At 45.3% G+C, this 14,266-nt stretch overlaps 1 protein-coding gene and 1 long non-coding RNA gene across 2 annotated transcripts; one reads left to right on the plus strand and one right to left on the minus strand.

The window, feature by feature from the left end:
• Nucleotides 1-7,787: 7,787 nt before the first annotated feature.
• Nucleotides 7,788-11,114, minus strand: MYOD1 (myogenic differentiation 1). The gene is made up of 3 exons (XM_071427852.1): nucleotides 10,560-11,114; nucleotides 9,003-9,081; nucleotides 7,788-8,458 (listed from the first exon to the last, which is right to left on the minus strand). The coding sequence occupies exons 1-3, from the start codon at nucleotides 11,112-11,114 to the stop codon at nucleotides 8,208-8,210; spliced, it is 885 nt and encodes a 294-aa protein (XP_071283953.1). The 3' UTR covers nucleotides 7,788-8,207.
• Nucleotides 11,115-11,884: 770 nt separating this feature from the next.
• On the plus strand, nucleotides 11,885-14,194 carry LOC139590336 (uncharacterized). Its single transcript, XR_011679306.1, has 3 exons — nucleotides 11,885-11,994; nucleotides 12,516-12,608; nucleotides 14,149-14,194. It is a non-coding gene; the product is annotated as an uncharacterized lncRNA (long non-coding RNA).
• The last annotated feature ends 72 nt before the right edge of the window (nucleotides 14,195-14,266 follow it).

Consider the following 14,266-nt stretch of genomic DNA (forward strand, 5'->3'; position numbering starts at 1 on the left):
TCTTTTCCCCCTTAGGTGCAGAGCAGAACTCAGAATTCTCATGGCAAAAAAAGGCCAGAGAGCAGATGAGGTGAGATGACAGACTGGGGTAAAACACGAGCAGCCAGCTCACAACAAGTGAGTTCATTGCGTGACAATCTTCCTGCTCTTCCCTAGGGAGTCAGCAGAAGGGTTCAAGAAGGAGCAGATGGAAACAGCTGCCAACAGATAAGTACTGGAATGGATTCAAGCTACACTACTTGCTGGAACTTGAGAGTTTGTGATGGTCTGAGCTTTCCTAACAACAGGTATCTAAGATTTGGAACCAGGCAGCTGTCAGTCAGTTCTTATTTATGAGGACCAGAAAAAAACTCCACTGTTGTCCTATAGAGTGGGGAATCTTTTAAGCTGTGGCTGCAGATAGTACTAAAGATAAAAGAACCCTACTAAGATATTTTTCATGAATGTGTCTATCTCATAGTGCGTTCACTTAAAATGGTTTTTCTCTTGACCTTGAGCTGAGATTTAACAGGTGGGTGAAAGATAAATTTAGGAAGGCCAGTGATGCAATGCTGACACTTTTATGTCTTCTTGCATAATTTCAAGCGTACCATGAAGAATAATAAATGGCAAAAGCTAAAGTGTCCTTGGCAAACAAACAAACAGAATAGCACCCTGTGATATTTTTACCTTTGTTTCCCCTTACCACACACAGTTTTTACTCCCACAGAGCTTGAAATATTAACCCAGCATGTTAATTTATTTCTTCCAGAGTTGCCCTGACCATTGCATTTAACATCTCTCTTGGAAGTACTTCAAACCAAGTGGCTGGCTCCATCTCTAGCTTTGTTAATTAGGCACATTACTTCGTTGCTTTTTTTCTTATCGCTTAATGTAATTGGCATCTGTGAAGCTTTTGAAAGGCATGTTTGGGACTACATTTTGTGCAGCTGGCTTTCAACTGCAAGCTGTTTCAAGTGTGTAGTTCTGCAGAGGACAGCCTTTGAGAGCCTCGAGCACGAGTGCCTAGCACATACCCGCTTCCTTTCCAAATGGAACAAAGAGATGTGAGTGTGACCTGTCCCATACAAAGGAACACGTGTGACACATGAACCCCCTTGCATCCATGCCATTAGATCTGTAATGAGAGCATTACGTGCCCTGGATGGAGAATGGGTCTCCCTTTACAAGCTGTTGTATAAATGCTTTGCTCTGTGATGCTCTTCATCCTGAACTTTAGTCCATACATAGGGATGCCTTGCCATATAAACAAAAGGTTTTTTTCCCATAAAAATGCATCTTTGAGCATCCAAACTCAAACCATGAGCTCGTACTTGCTGTAATAATCCCAGTATACTGTGTCAACTGCCAGCAAGACTGATGAATTTTCACTGGCTAGGAATTCAGTTCATTGATTTCAACTGTTGCGGTGTGAAATGATGCTCTCTACCTGAACTGAGAAAGAGTTAGATGTGAGAGTTTAGGGGGGAAAAAGGAATGTATATACTAAAAGATGTCGAAGTCCTGTTTTTCATGGAAATGCTGCCCTCCGGTGGCCTGGAGAAAAGCTTACACACTGCTTGTTGGTTCAATAATGTACTTTCACACTGCAGCGAGCAGCAGCTCTCAAATGTAGATTGTCTAGGCTTCTGCCTCAGGAAACTCGCAGGTGCCATAAAAACAAGTTTAAAAATTCAGAACAAAAAGGTATTGTTTCATTTTGTTTAGGATTCAGAAGTAGAGCGTTGATGTGAAAGAAAGGAATGTTGTGTGGCCACAGTATAAAGGGAATCATAGAATGGTTGGGTCGGAAAGGATATAAAGATCACCTTGTTCCAACCCCTCTGCTATGGAAAGGGACACCTCTCACTAGACCAGGTTGCTCAGAGCTCCATGCAGCCTGGCCTTGAGCACTTCCAGAGATGGGGCATCCACAATTTCTCTGGGCAACCTGTGCCAGTGTTGTCACCACGCTCACAGTAAAGAATTTCTTCCTAATACCTAATCTAAACCTACTCTCTTTCAGTTTGAAGCCGTTCCCTTTGTCCTGTCACTACATGGTCTTTTGAGTAGCCTCTCTTCATCTTTCTTGTATTTTCCCTTCAGGTGCTGGAAAGCCACCCTGAAACCTTCTCTTTTCCAGGCTAAACAATCCCAACTCTCTCAGCCTTTCCTCATAGGAGAGGTGCTCCATCCCTCTGATCATCTTGGTGGCCTCCTCTGGACTCACCACAACAGGTCAATGTCCCTTCTGTGCAGAGGACCCAGAGCTGGAGGCACAGCTCCAGGTGGGATCTCACCAGAGCAGAGTGGAGGGGAAAATCACCTCCCTTGGTCCAGCGGCCAAGATTTGTGCCCAACTGAGGGACTTTGTCACCAGAGAATGTCATTGTGATGCTGCTGTCATCTGCAGTTCCTCTGCATCTGCCCCACCTGCCTTCTTGGCAAGCAGCCTGTCTCCCTCAGGACCACTGCTCTCAGCACAGGCCCTACAATGCATTCAAAGACTTTCCATTTTCTCCTGCCTTTTGTCTCTATTTTTCACCTAAAGAAAAATAGAGTGGTGCCCCAGAATTTGTCTAGCAATAAAAAAGCCAAAACCCAACCAACCATACTAATCTTACCATTTTTTTTTCTCTATGTTTCTGTAGAAGGTTCTTAGTAGGGTGGAAATTGGGTATTCCAATATATTTTTCTTGATGCTCCTAATGTACGGGCCTCTAGGTGCTGTCTAAAGACTGTGACGATCTTTGCTGTTTCTGCACCAACAAACCTGACATGATGGAAAGATGATAAAACAGAACATGGAGTTCACCAAGCAATGATTTGAGGAAGAAATGTAGTTAATATTTTTCCCAGCAGATGTGGCTGTTGGACCAGAAAAGGCTCAAGGTCAGTTCAGGTGGGTTAGGGAGAGCAAAGTGGAGATTGGGGGACCCCTTTTACTGCCATGGATATGCAGCACACGGAGGTAACTATGCTGACAGGCTTCGGAGTGAATCTGACTCCCAACAAAAAACCCCAACATCCCAATGAAAATTGCAACCTCCCTCAGTCATGTGATTAAGTGGGTTATTGTCTGTTAGAGTTTTTAGTAAATTTTTAATAAATAGTTACAGCATTTGCCTTGCTATTGATAAATGTGAGGTTATGCATGATTACATAAATAGCACAGCTGTTGATGTTGCTAAGATGCCTGTAGATGATAAAAGTTATTGCTGTTAGAGTAAGAAAATGTGAATTCAGTGCCATGTTGCCTGTATTATTGGGAAACCCCTGAGGTTTTCTATCACCCCATGGTTACAGGATAGATCAGTTTTCACCATTAGCTTACAGTGTTAAATTTTTATTCACAAGTGGCTGTGTATGCAAAATGTAGGTTTCTGGGTCCACAGGGAAATTTCTGGATTCCTTGTACTGACCCAAGTGGCTCTGTCAGATGTGTTCCTAATTCCTGCTGGGTCCTGGGAGGGAAAGGCCTATCTAACAGCTCTTATGTATTATCCTAGGGACCATCCCCTCCCTTGTTAGCCCTGAAATTTCAAGATGGAAAGGTCTCCACTTTAATGACATTCCCAGTTGCACAACAAGCCTGTTGAGAAGGGAGCATGCTGCATCCATCAAGGAGAGGAGGTCATGGCTGTTCAACAGTTTTACTAGAAAACCAGTGATTTGAGAGGCTGAGGGAGGGTGAGCTGATAGTAAATAGTGCTTAATGAGGTACTTGAATGTGCCTCCCAAGATGATCTCCAGGTCATGCTGTCAGAGATTTGCACTCTGGCTCTACACAGGCCTTTTTACCTACTGCCTGTGAAGCCAAGATTGCCACATGCAAGTTATGTGAAATGACCTTCATACCATCTCCTGCTATCACAGGCTCCGTGTCAGCCACTCATTTAGGAAGTGTTGCAGGCTTTCAGCACTATTATGGGGGCAGTTTCTGGATGGTACTTGGAAGATCAGGTGAGCACTAAAGCCTGGCAGCTTGTTCAGAGGCTTGTGCTCAGGGGGATCGGCACATCTGAGAGTGTTGTGACAGAAATGGGTCAGTGACCAGAGCACCAGCAAAGGGTCACAGCAGGGAGTTTGTCCTGGCTTTGCACTGCTACCTGAACACTATCCCAGACAGTATGTGCAGTAGCCTGAAAATATTCCTACTGAAGCTGGAAATATTCCTACTGATTTCAAGGAAATTTTTAAACAAAAATGAAATATTAATTAATTCGTTCATTACAATTCATGAGGTATAAGGTACAAAGGTTTCCTTGTCTGTTTTGAATGTAGTACTTCTGAAGATGGCAGTTTTGGCTCTTTGCACATTTTGAACCTTTTAAATATCCCTGCAAAATGTAAGATGTAAAATGAAAACTGCTTTTCTGTCCACTTTCAAGGGGTTTTTTAAGGTCTTTATCTTGAGTTGAAAGTGACAAGTCATTGTAGAAGAGCAGTATCTGGTGTGAAGAAACTGCCAATTTAATATTTCTTTAATATATTTGGATACAAATAATAAAATCTTTTTAAAGGGAAAACAGATACCAAGAATAGTTCATATATCTTTTACCTAAAATTGAATGTTTGGTATGTGAAATACTTCTGTAGCAGTATTGCTATGATAATGCAGGATATGGTGTTTAACATTGTAATTTGCAATTTTATTGCAGTTTGTTGTGGAATATTGAAAGTAGGAAAAAGATCCTCTTCATTCTCATACTGGCAAATGATCTGATGAAATGTAAAATTGGAGCATTTATTACATGTAAGTGAGATATAAATTTATTCCTCTTCACTTCTTCCATAGCAGTGGTTTGAGCGAGATAAACCAGTAATACTGAGTTTGTCATGCAGTGCTTTCTTAAGCTACCAAATCAAATCAAACATTCCTAAAATGTGCACTTATCATTATATTTGAAGACAGCTACTTTCCTTTATTTGTTTGTATCTGCATGACTTTCCTTGTGGAGGCAGTGTTCCTTAGGAAACATCATTTTGAACTGGAAAGTTTATGTGGCAAAAACTCTCAGACTATCAGTGTGTGTTTGGAGCCCATGCTGGAGTGTTTTTGTAGACCAAGGTAGACTGCACTTTGTCTTGTAGGATCAACCCAAAATGCCTAAATTCATCTTCAGGAGTCCAATTTAAGACCCAAAGTTTGTATATATTGGATCAGCCTTGCATATACTCCTTGGCTGTGTCAGAACTGAAGCTCTGAATCCAAATATTACTAGCCTCAAAATATTTACTCATAGACTGGGATATATTTCTATCAGTTACATGCTGTCCTCTTCATGCACAGGGCTTTGTTTTAAATATATTTATTACCTTAGAAATAGACAGGAAGAGATGGCACAAGAGAACAATTTTCCTTATCTAAGTAAAAAATAAATATATTTGTAACCTAAACATGTATTTACCAGTGCTGACACCCTTTGGCCTTACTCCAGTGAACTTTTTTTCACTGACATCAATGGGAGAAAGATGGGCTCTGCATAGGAAACCTATGAATATTTTTTCCTCATCATCCATCCATCTATTTTGAGATGTGCTAAATGCCTGTTCTCTGTTGTAACATTAACATCAGTATGTGGAAACTCGAGTGGCTAAAATAAATCAGTGAAATGCAATATACATGACTTCACATGGAACTGCATGTACATTGTTGAGCACAAGTGCCCTGTGCCCTCTCTGCCATGCCAGCCCTACAGCCAGGTACTCCCATTGTGTCCCTCAGAAGCGGGGTGCAAGCAGTGCAGGCATGAACTCTGCACTGCCAGCATGTCCAGAGCCTCTGTCATTCCTGAGCTGCCAAAATACTTTTTGGTTGCCATTTAATAGCAGTAAAATTGATACTTTTACCAGCCTCAAATTATGGGGATTAAAAGATCTTTAGTATTTCACAAAAGCATTTTTTTTAATCTTTAGCATCGCGGGCCTGATTTGGCCTGATTTCATTGCTGAAGGCAATGAAAATTATATTGATGATGTGTGAGGTCCTGATTTTTGAGGCAACTGTCTCTCCTTAGCTTTTATAAGGGATACAGGCTTCCAACTAACCTGGGCTATTTTTCCAACCTTAGTTAAGACCCTCCTGATTCATGACAGTATGACACATTCTCAAATTAGTTTGATTTTTATTTTTAATGGAAAAATGAAAGGGGTAAGCTCAATCTTTATGGGCTGGAGTGTTTTCTGCCCACAGGGAGTCAGTGGGAGACCTTTACAAAGTCGGACTTTGATGAAGATGATGAGTGGCCAGTCCTGCCTCAGAGCCTCCTCTGATCCATGGGAGCCTGGGCTGCTCCACAGAATGGTCCCATGCCTCCACACTGATTTATCATCCACCATGACCCCAAGCTCATGGATGAGGAAGGAATACCCATGGCTGCTACCATCCCTGCCCCTCTGGAAAAATCACCAAGCTTGGAGCATGACTGCCCCAGGAAGAAGGAGAAGCAACTGCATTGCTTTGCTCAACACGTGGAAGCTTGCTCCTCTCCTCTCCACAGAACATTGATCTTCAAGGCCATACATGATTTAAGGAGTGGGAGACATTCCCTGGAATTAGCTGTTCCCTCTTTCTTTTTCCTGCTTAAGGTAAGAGCTGCACAAACTCCCTCTATAATAGTCACCTAACAGAGAACACAATGACTAGTCTGTCATCAAAGTATTTAGGGATGATGACGATACCTAGATTGGTTTTCAGCGTGCTTTTTGTTTTTATTTTACTGTGATGTTTCTACAAAATCCATAAATCATAGGCATGTGATAAGAAACAGGTCATAGTTGCTGGTTATTCTTGTCCAGATGCACAGAAACGCCCTGATTGTTACTTTCCAATGACAACCAGCTCAGGGCTAAACATTTTTCAGTTGCACAGCCAGCTTTCAAGGTTACACATAGATACTGAATGAAACAGAGCCCACTGGCTATTTTTAGAGAGGCTCTAAACAAGAAGCAAATCCCTGGAGCAGTGCTGCCAGAGATGCATAAAGTTCAAATCCAAATTAAAACTGCCTATCTTTGGCCTACATTCCAACTTGAACTTGAGGAAAACTGTGATCTGTGACTTGAACTTTATGACAAAAACTCCTTTGCAATTAGTTTCTAATACCTGGGAATACATGAACTTAGTACAAACACTTGAAAAATAGAACTTGAATGAAAAATGTAAGCCCTTGTCCCAAAATGTAGTACCTGTTCTTGTGAGTTTTGTATGAGGTTTCAGTAGCTACACTGGAATTTGGAGAATCTCATTTTTTGTGATTCTTAGTTTCAACACATCTTTGTAAGATCAAGTGCTCCAATGTAATTGTAAATTTTGGGGGCAGGAGGAGGAACATGCTTATTTATTGATCCCTCTAATAATGGCCTGTGATGCTCAGGTCTAGCTTTAGCAGTGACCACAACAGAATATGAAGAAAGGAGACCCTTTGACAGCAGCATGTTTATGCAAAGTAGTGCAACTGAAGCATGTTCTTGATTTCTTTGCTGAATCAGAGCCTGTATCTTCTTCCTGCCAAGGCAGAGATCTAATACCACTCCTAAATGCACTAGTAATTCTAGAAGCCCTAAGGAAAGTCAAGATAACACCACAGATTTTATAAATAAGGGTCTTTATTTAGAATACTGGTGAAAACATTCTTGGCAACCACATCGTATAAATATATAAAGTTAAAGTTTGACACAACAAACCAAGCAATATTAAATATTTTTAAATTTTTCCCCTTTTTAAGTTTTTGGTTCTTTCTTTTTTTTCAAATTTATTTATTTTGCTCTTTTTTCTTTTTTTTCTCTCTTTTTTTTTTTTTTTTTTGGAAAGCAACTCTTATTTACAATTATACAAAAGTTTTTATAAAAAATGGTCCACAACCTTATTTTGGCCAGAACAGGAGTAATAGGAAGGATCTATCATGCCTCTACTTCTGTAGATTTCTATTTTCCTCCACATTCAAGAGCCAGCTTCCTATTCCCCACAGCCCGGATTAAACATTGGCCATTTCATGGTATACAATTTTATCTCTAGATGTATTAAATAACTTTAGTTTAACAAACCAATAAATAACTATGTGTACTTTGAAGTGATACAGGTTTGCAAAGTTAGTTGAAGGAATTTTCAGTGATATTTTAAAATTGGAACAAGTCTTTAGAAGTCTTTTCAACCTTAGAAGGCAGGTCTTGAGCGAGGCCAAACGGAGCAAACTGGTTTTGGTGCAGTCCAGCTGGAGGGGTCCTTATAGCACTTGGTAGATGGGGTTGCTGCTGCTGCTATCCTGGGGGAGTGGGGTGCAGTTGGTGGGGGAAGGAATTTGGGCTCCACCATCACTCAGACTCACTCCTTCTGGAGGGGAACAGGGACTCCCTTCAGCAACAGTTTCCACTGGAGGCAGTATAGGGCATGTGGAATTATCTGTGGAAATCCGCTCTACAATGCTTGAGAGGCAATCGAGACTGGAAACAACAGAACTCTTCCCATGCTTTGGATCTAAAAAACAGACAAAAAGGTGCTCAGATTATCCAGTTGGTAATTAACATTTGTGGGCATGTGAAGACTCAGAGGAAATAGTAATTGGTGGAAGGACACCAACAACCAGAAAACAGATTGTCATTTCACAATGGAAGAGAGGTGCAACCACAGTGTGCTGCTCTGGGGACAGGGAGGATCTAAGGCTTCACTGAGTCCATAGAAAGGGAAGAGCAGATTTAAAATCAGTAATAAATTATTCCATTTTGGATCAATGATAGAGTAAGAAGTCTTCATTTAGAATATGGTTAAATGCTGAAATTAGTTACATAATACTTCTATCCAACTGTTAGATTTGCAAAATGGGAAATACAGCTATAACACATCCCCATATTTGCAAATACACCTAGAGGAAATCCAGGGCCCCTACCAGCAGCAGTGGCTTGCTGGCTGGAAAGGCAGGTTCCTCTCTCAGCCCAGCTGGACACGGAGCAGGCACAGGGAAGCTGCTGCACTGCCTGCCTCTGTCTCTGTGTTTCACACTGCTGTTAGGACATGTACTCACCATTTGGGGACTCTGTGTAGTAGCTGCTGTCATAGCTGTTCCTTCTGCGAGAGCTGCAGGGGGGCCCACTGTACTCCATCTGGGAAGGAGAGAAATCCAAGGGAGGTCAGACTCTTACCCAAATCCCAGGAACCATCTAATTTCATATTTCAGGCTCTGGTCTGTTGCCATCATTCCAGTCCTGTCTGAAATGCCATCGAGTAGTAGAATCTTTGAGTAAGAAAAAACGTGTCTAGAAGGGGGTCCACCCCAGAATAGTTTATGTGGCACAGCTGTTCCACAGGAAAGTTACCACTCTTGCATAGAATGCTGCAACTTTACAGATGAGATGAGGCTTTCCAGCATTCTGATCAGAATGTATCCTTATGTATCTTTAATTTACAACAGGGAGACCTGAGTAAACTGGTTATCCTGAGACCTGTGTGAAAGGGGAATTATGTCTTTTTAATTTAGTTTTTGAAGACTTTTCTAAACATTAATTCCTCTTTAAAAGCCTCTGTCTACCTTGTCCCTTTGTATTTCCTTCAGTTTCTCTTCCCATTTCCATTTCGTATAGAAAATGCTCTAGAACATTGACTAATATATTTGTTTCCAATAGTTTAATCCACAATCAAATTCCTGTATTAGAAGAGGCTGTATCTTGAAGAGGAATAATTTGTGTAAATCTCTCCAATCTGTTAAGTATCTCATAATCACAGATAATGAACTCAGTAATGACTATCCCCTCCAGAGCACAACAAGCAGTCTCTGGTCTGAAAGGGCAGTTCATGGTCTATCCAGAGAGCTGTCCTGGACTCTGGTCACCACATCCCACCAGCCCAGAGTCACACCAGAGGCTGAACCTACAGCCCCAGCCAAAAGATGTGGGGATGAGACACCCTCTCTGGCACCCACCCTTCTTCTCCCATGCCCATAATATACAAACTGGACTGAATTCTGGATTCTCCTTCCTATTGCTTGTAAATATCTATGGAGGGGATGAAGTGAGTGAGAAGAGAAATGGATAATCTTTTTCTTAAGGGTCAAAAAACCAGTTCTTGTTGCTTAGACACTCCTCCTGTTGTCATGATGAATGGCAGAAAACAAAACCCAGACTCTTACCAATTCCCGCGTAACTACCATGTCCTAGGGGGCCCTTGCTCTCTGCTGTCCTTAGACGATTCAAAGGTAATGATACAGCAGAAGATGGAAACAGAGATGCCTCAGAAGCTATGGGATCACAGGCAATGCCCCCATTCCAGGCAGCTTCCCAAAGTTATCCCCCAGCAACTTTGCCCTGGCTCCTCCAGGACATGGGGAACCTGCCTAACTTCTTATCCTAGGGAACAAAGTGTATAAGAGATTCTTCTTCTTTCCCAAAGATCCTGCCATGTGGGGACCCCACCTCCCTTCGCTGTGGGTGCTCAAGGCACGACAAAGGACTTTGTCTTCTGCCTGGGGAGGTACAGAAGGCAGCTGCTATAGGAAGGGCAGGAAGAGGTGACTCGCCCTGCTCAGGTTTGGACCAGCAGCGTCCAGGGCACCTTGGTGGCAGGGAGTCCTCCCTGGGGCACTCACCATGCCATCGGAGCAGTTGGAGCGGGGGCTGGAGGCGTCCGATTCCCCGCTGTAGTGCTCCAGCACCGGGTAATAAGCGTCCTCCTGCTCACGCAGCAGGGCCTGCAGGCTCTCGATGTAGCGGATGGCGTTGCGCAGGATCTCCACCTTGGGCAGGCGCTGGTTGGGGTTGGTGGAGGTGCAGCGCTTGAGGGTCTCGAAGGCCTCGTTGACCTTGCTGAGCCGCCGGCGTTCCCTCATGGTGGCGGCCTTACGGCGGTCGGCATTGGTGGTCTTCCTCTTGCACGCCTTGCAGGCCCACAGCAGGCAGCGGCCGGCCTGGTGGTGCCCGCTGGGCGCCCGGACGTGCTCCTCCTCGTGCCCGTGGTGGTGCCCGTGGTGGTGCGGGTGCTCCTCGGGCTTCAGCAGACCCCCGACGTGCACCAGCCGGGGGTCCAGGTCCTCGAAGAAGTGCATGTCCGACGTGTTGAAGCACGGGTCATCATAGAAGTCATCGGCGGCTGTGAAGGAGCAGAGGGAGCCCTCCGTCATCTCCATGGGGCCAAGTAAGTCCATGGGGGCGGCAGAGGGGACAGCGGCTAGGCCAGAGGGGACAGCGAGGGGCTCGGAACGGAGGGGCCTTCGACCGGGCTGCTCTGCGGCCGGGCGGGTGCGCAGAGCCGAGACTCTCGCAGCCTGTCCCAGGCGAGGCCACCAGCGCTGGCTGCTGCCCCGACCCCCCTCCGCAGCCGCGCCGGTCCGGGAGCGCCACTCGGGGCCGTATTTATGGCTGAGCCCCCCGGCGCGGCGGGTCGGGACGGGGCGGGTCGGGGGGCGCGGCCGTGCGGGCTGGGGACCGGGGCGGCGGGGGGGGCGCGGTGTCCCGCTGGGGCAGGGGCAGCGGCGGCCCGGGCGCTCGGATGCGCGCAGGGCTGATTTCCCCCGTTTGTTTTTTTCTTTTCTCAGCAGCCCGCCCTGCCGCCGCGCCAGGGAGAGCGGCCGCGCCGATGCCCGAAGGTGCCGGGTGCCGCTGGCCTCTCGTCCGGGGGGAGAGCGGCGCGCCCCGCTGTCCCCGCACACACCGGTGTGTGCTTCTCCCTCACAGGGAACAAGCCCGCAGCCCCTGGACAGGTCTGTCCGCGGCCACAAGGGTAATTACTGCGGGGGCTCCAGGGGACACCGCGGGCAGCCGGGACCGTGCGGGACGGTGGGGAAGCGGAGACACCGCGGAGCGGCAGGAGGTGCGGGGCAGGGGGAAGCGGAGACACCGCGGAGCGGCAGGAGGTGCGGGCAGGGGGAAGCGGGGACAGCGCGGGAGCGGCGGGAGGTGTGGGACAGGAGGAAGCGGGGACACCGCGGAGCGGCGGGAGGTGCGGGGCAGGGGGAAGCGGGGACAGCGCGGAGCGGCAGGAGGTGCGGGGCAGGGGGAAGCGGGGACAGCGCGGAGCGGCAGGAGGTGCGGGGCAGGGGGAAGCGGGGACAGCGCGGAGAGCCGAGACGGGCAGGCGGCGGCCACCCGGTGGCGCTGCGGGCCTGTCCCAGCGGGAAGCGCCGCCGGGCCCGCGGTGCGCCAGCCTTCCTGCCCTCGAGAATCCGTCCCTGCGAACTCTGGCATTCCGGGTTCCTCCTCCAGCTCTGTTTACCTTCACTCGGAAACCTTGGGAGAGATGGATCTCACTCCGTGCCGCGGCTGCGGTTTTGCTGCGGTTGCGATGCAGTTGGACGGCTCGCTCGATAAGGATTTATTTCTAGCAGGGGGAGAGTTTGGAGCTTGGGGAAATGGGATGAGCTTTGGTAACGCCCTCAAGGGTGCCAGAGTTTTTACTCTGGTTTTTTTGAGTATCATTTGAAATGGGAAATTAGGTTCTTCTCAGTGGAATTCAGCAATTCAGCTGTGTGATTTCACTGACTTAATGATTAAAAGAGCACTGCATATATTTAATGTCCCACAAGCTAAAAATAATTTCTGTTCTGCAGTTATAAATGTTGGCGAAATTTCGGCTTGTTCAAAATCAGCAGCAAAGCTCTGCCTTCAGTGGGACAAGGGGCTGACTGACAGAATTGCAAAAGGTAAAAAATATCCATCAATGATCAATTCCCAGTCCCTGTGCCTGTGACTTCTCAGATGGGCTGTCATGATTCATGATGGTGGCTTCTTTTGTTGTTACACAACTTGTTTTTTGGCAAAAATTCCTAATCTGCACTCCCCATTTTCTACTTACCTAAATATCTTTGAGTACAGACTAAGATGAGAGCTGTGAGTATCTCTAAAAGATAAAAGTTTTATTTAAAGATAAAACAATATGTAGAAATTCATCCTTTCAACGTACCTGGTGCTGAAAAATATGTCCCAAGAAGGCAGATCAGCTACTGGCCACCCCTGCACATTTAGAAATGTATCTCCCAGCTGTGTCTGGCAAATTTCTGGAGACACTTCAATGTTATTACAGATGTTCTTTGATCCAGAAGGAATAAAGATAGTTGGTTTTAAATCTTTATTGAACAGCTAATAAAGTAAAAATAATTTGTATTCAAAATAGTGCAAGGTATGCAATAATGTAAAATAAATTTAAATGAGAAAGAGTTTTGTGCTGTAACAACTGAACATGTAAAATGGGATATCAAGGCTTTGTGCTGGCAGTGTGACCCGCTCAAGATACTTAAACTCTCTCCAGACCATTGGCTTAATTTTTGGAAAAAGGTAATTTTACCTAATATTCAGTCAGTGTTGTAGACTATTTTGCCTCTGTGTGCTTGTAGCTTATGTGTGACCCCAGTAAAAGACACTCAGGGACTTGAGTGAGCAGGGGTTACCTTTGGCTAAGTGGTAACAAACAGTGGGGCTTGGACAAGCACTACAGGGAGTTTGCCAATAATTGCCCATGAGTGTGGGCTCAAGTGCATTAATTCCTCCAAGTGAAAAGGTCAGGAGAAGGCTGTGACCACAGAGTGAATTCCACACAGTAGTCTTCCAGTCAAGGTGCCCTTGAGGATACTTCTTTGGGTTTGGACATGCTGATCTCCAGACATCCCATCCAATCCTAACAATTCTGATTCTGTGATTCCCTGCTGGTGCCACCACTAACATCCACTTTCCAGTGTTATTCCCAAAGACAGGTTTGTCCAGAAAGATGTTGCCATGTACAATGAGGCCTGAAAAAATGTCCTTGCAAAGAATAAACCCTGAGATGCTCTTCTGGATTTTGTGTGGCCACAGTGGAGAGGATGAGGGACAGAAAAATCTCCACTTGGAAACTTTTAAGGACATTGAGAGCAGGCAACCATAGGTAGTTCTTATGGCAAGCTTTTACAAGGATTCCATTGTTAAACCTCTTTGAAAGCCTCTGGGGCTGTAACTCATAATTTCAGTTAAGGTAGGTCTCTCCTGAGCTTCCAGTTTGAATGCTAGGTTTAGGGTACTGGTGCTACACTAGCTTTTCAGAGCTGTCCCAGGCTGTGTGTTTGGATTGTTTGGGCACTGCTTTGGAAGTACAGATACAGAGAGTGTGGCTCAACAAGCATTCAGCAGAAAAAGATAATTTGCAAAGTTTCTATAAGAGCTGTTGCCCTTAACCTATTCTACATTCATCTTTGATATATTGTTTTTCAGAAGGTGATTGGAAAGTAAGCTGGGAAGGCAGAAGCAGATTATTTTTCCTACGTTGAGAAACATGGATAGACTCATCCTATACACAACTGACAGGTATTGTTAAATCTGAGACCATACT

This window comes from Agelaius tricolor, unplaced genomic scaffold (assembly GCF_023055355.1).
Source record: "Agelaius tricolor isolate 1412-34295 unplaced genomic scaffold, bAgeTri1.0.p SCAF_5, whole genome shotgun sequence".
In the NCBI taxonomy this organism is placed as follows: Eukaryota; Metazoa; Chordata; class Aves; order Passeriformes; family Icteridae; genus Agelaius; species Agelaius tricolor.

What these genes read in the sequence shown, in the direction of transcription:
- MYOD1 (XM_071427852.1), bottom strand. Translation starts at nt 11,114, where the DNA reads ATGGACTTACTTGGCCCCATGGAGATGACGGAGGGCTCCCTCTGCTCC. An exon ending in CCAACTGCTCCGATGGCATG is followed by an intron (nt 9,082 to 10,559) that starts GTGAGTGCCCCA and finishes TCTCCTTCCCAG; the next exon opens with ATGGAGTACAGTGGGCCCCC. An exon ending in CTACACAGAGTCCCCAAATG is followed by an intron (nt 8,459 to 9,002) that starts GTGAGTACATGT and finishes TCTGTTTTTTAG; the next exon opens with ATCCAAAGCATGGGAAGAGT.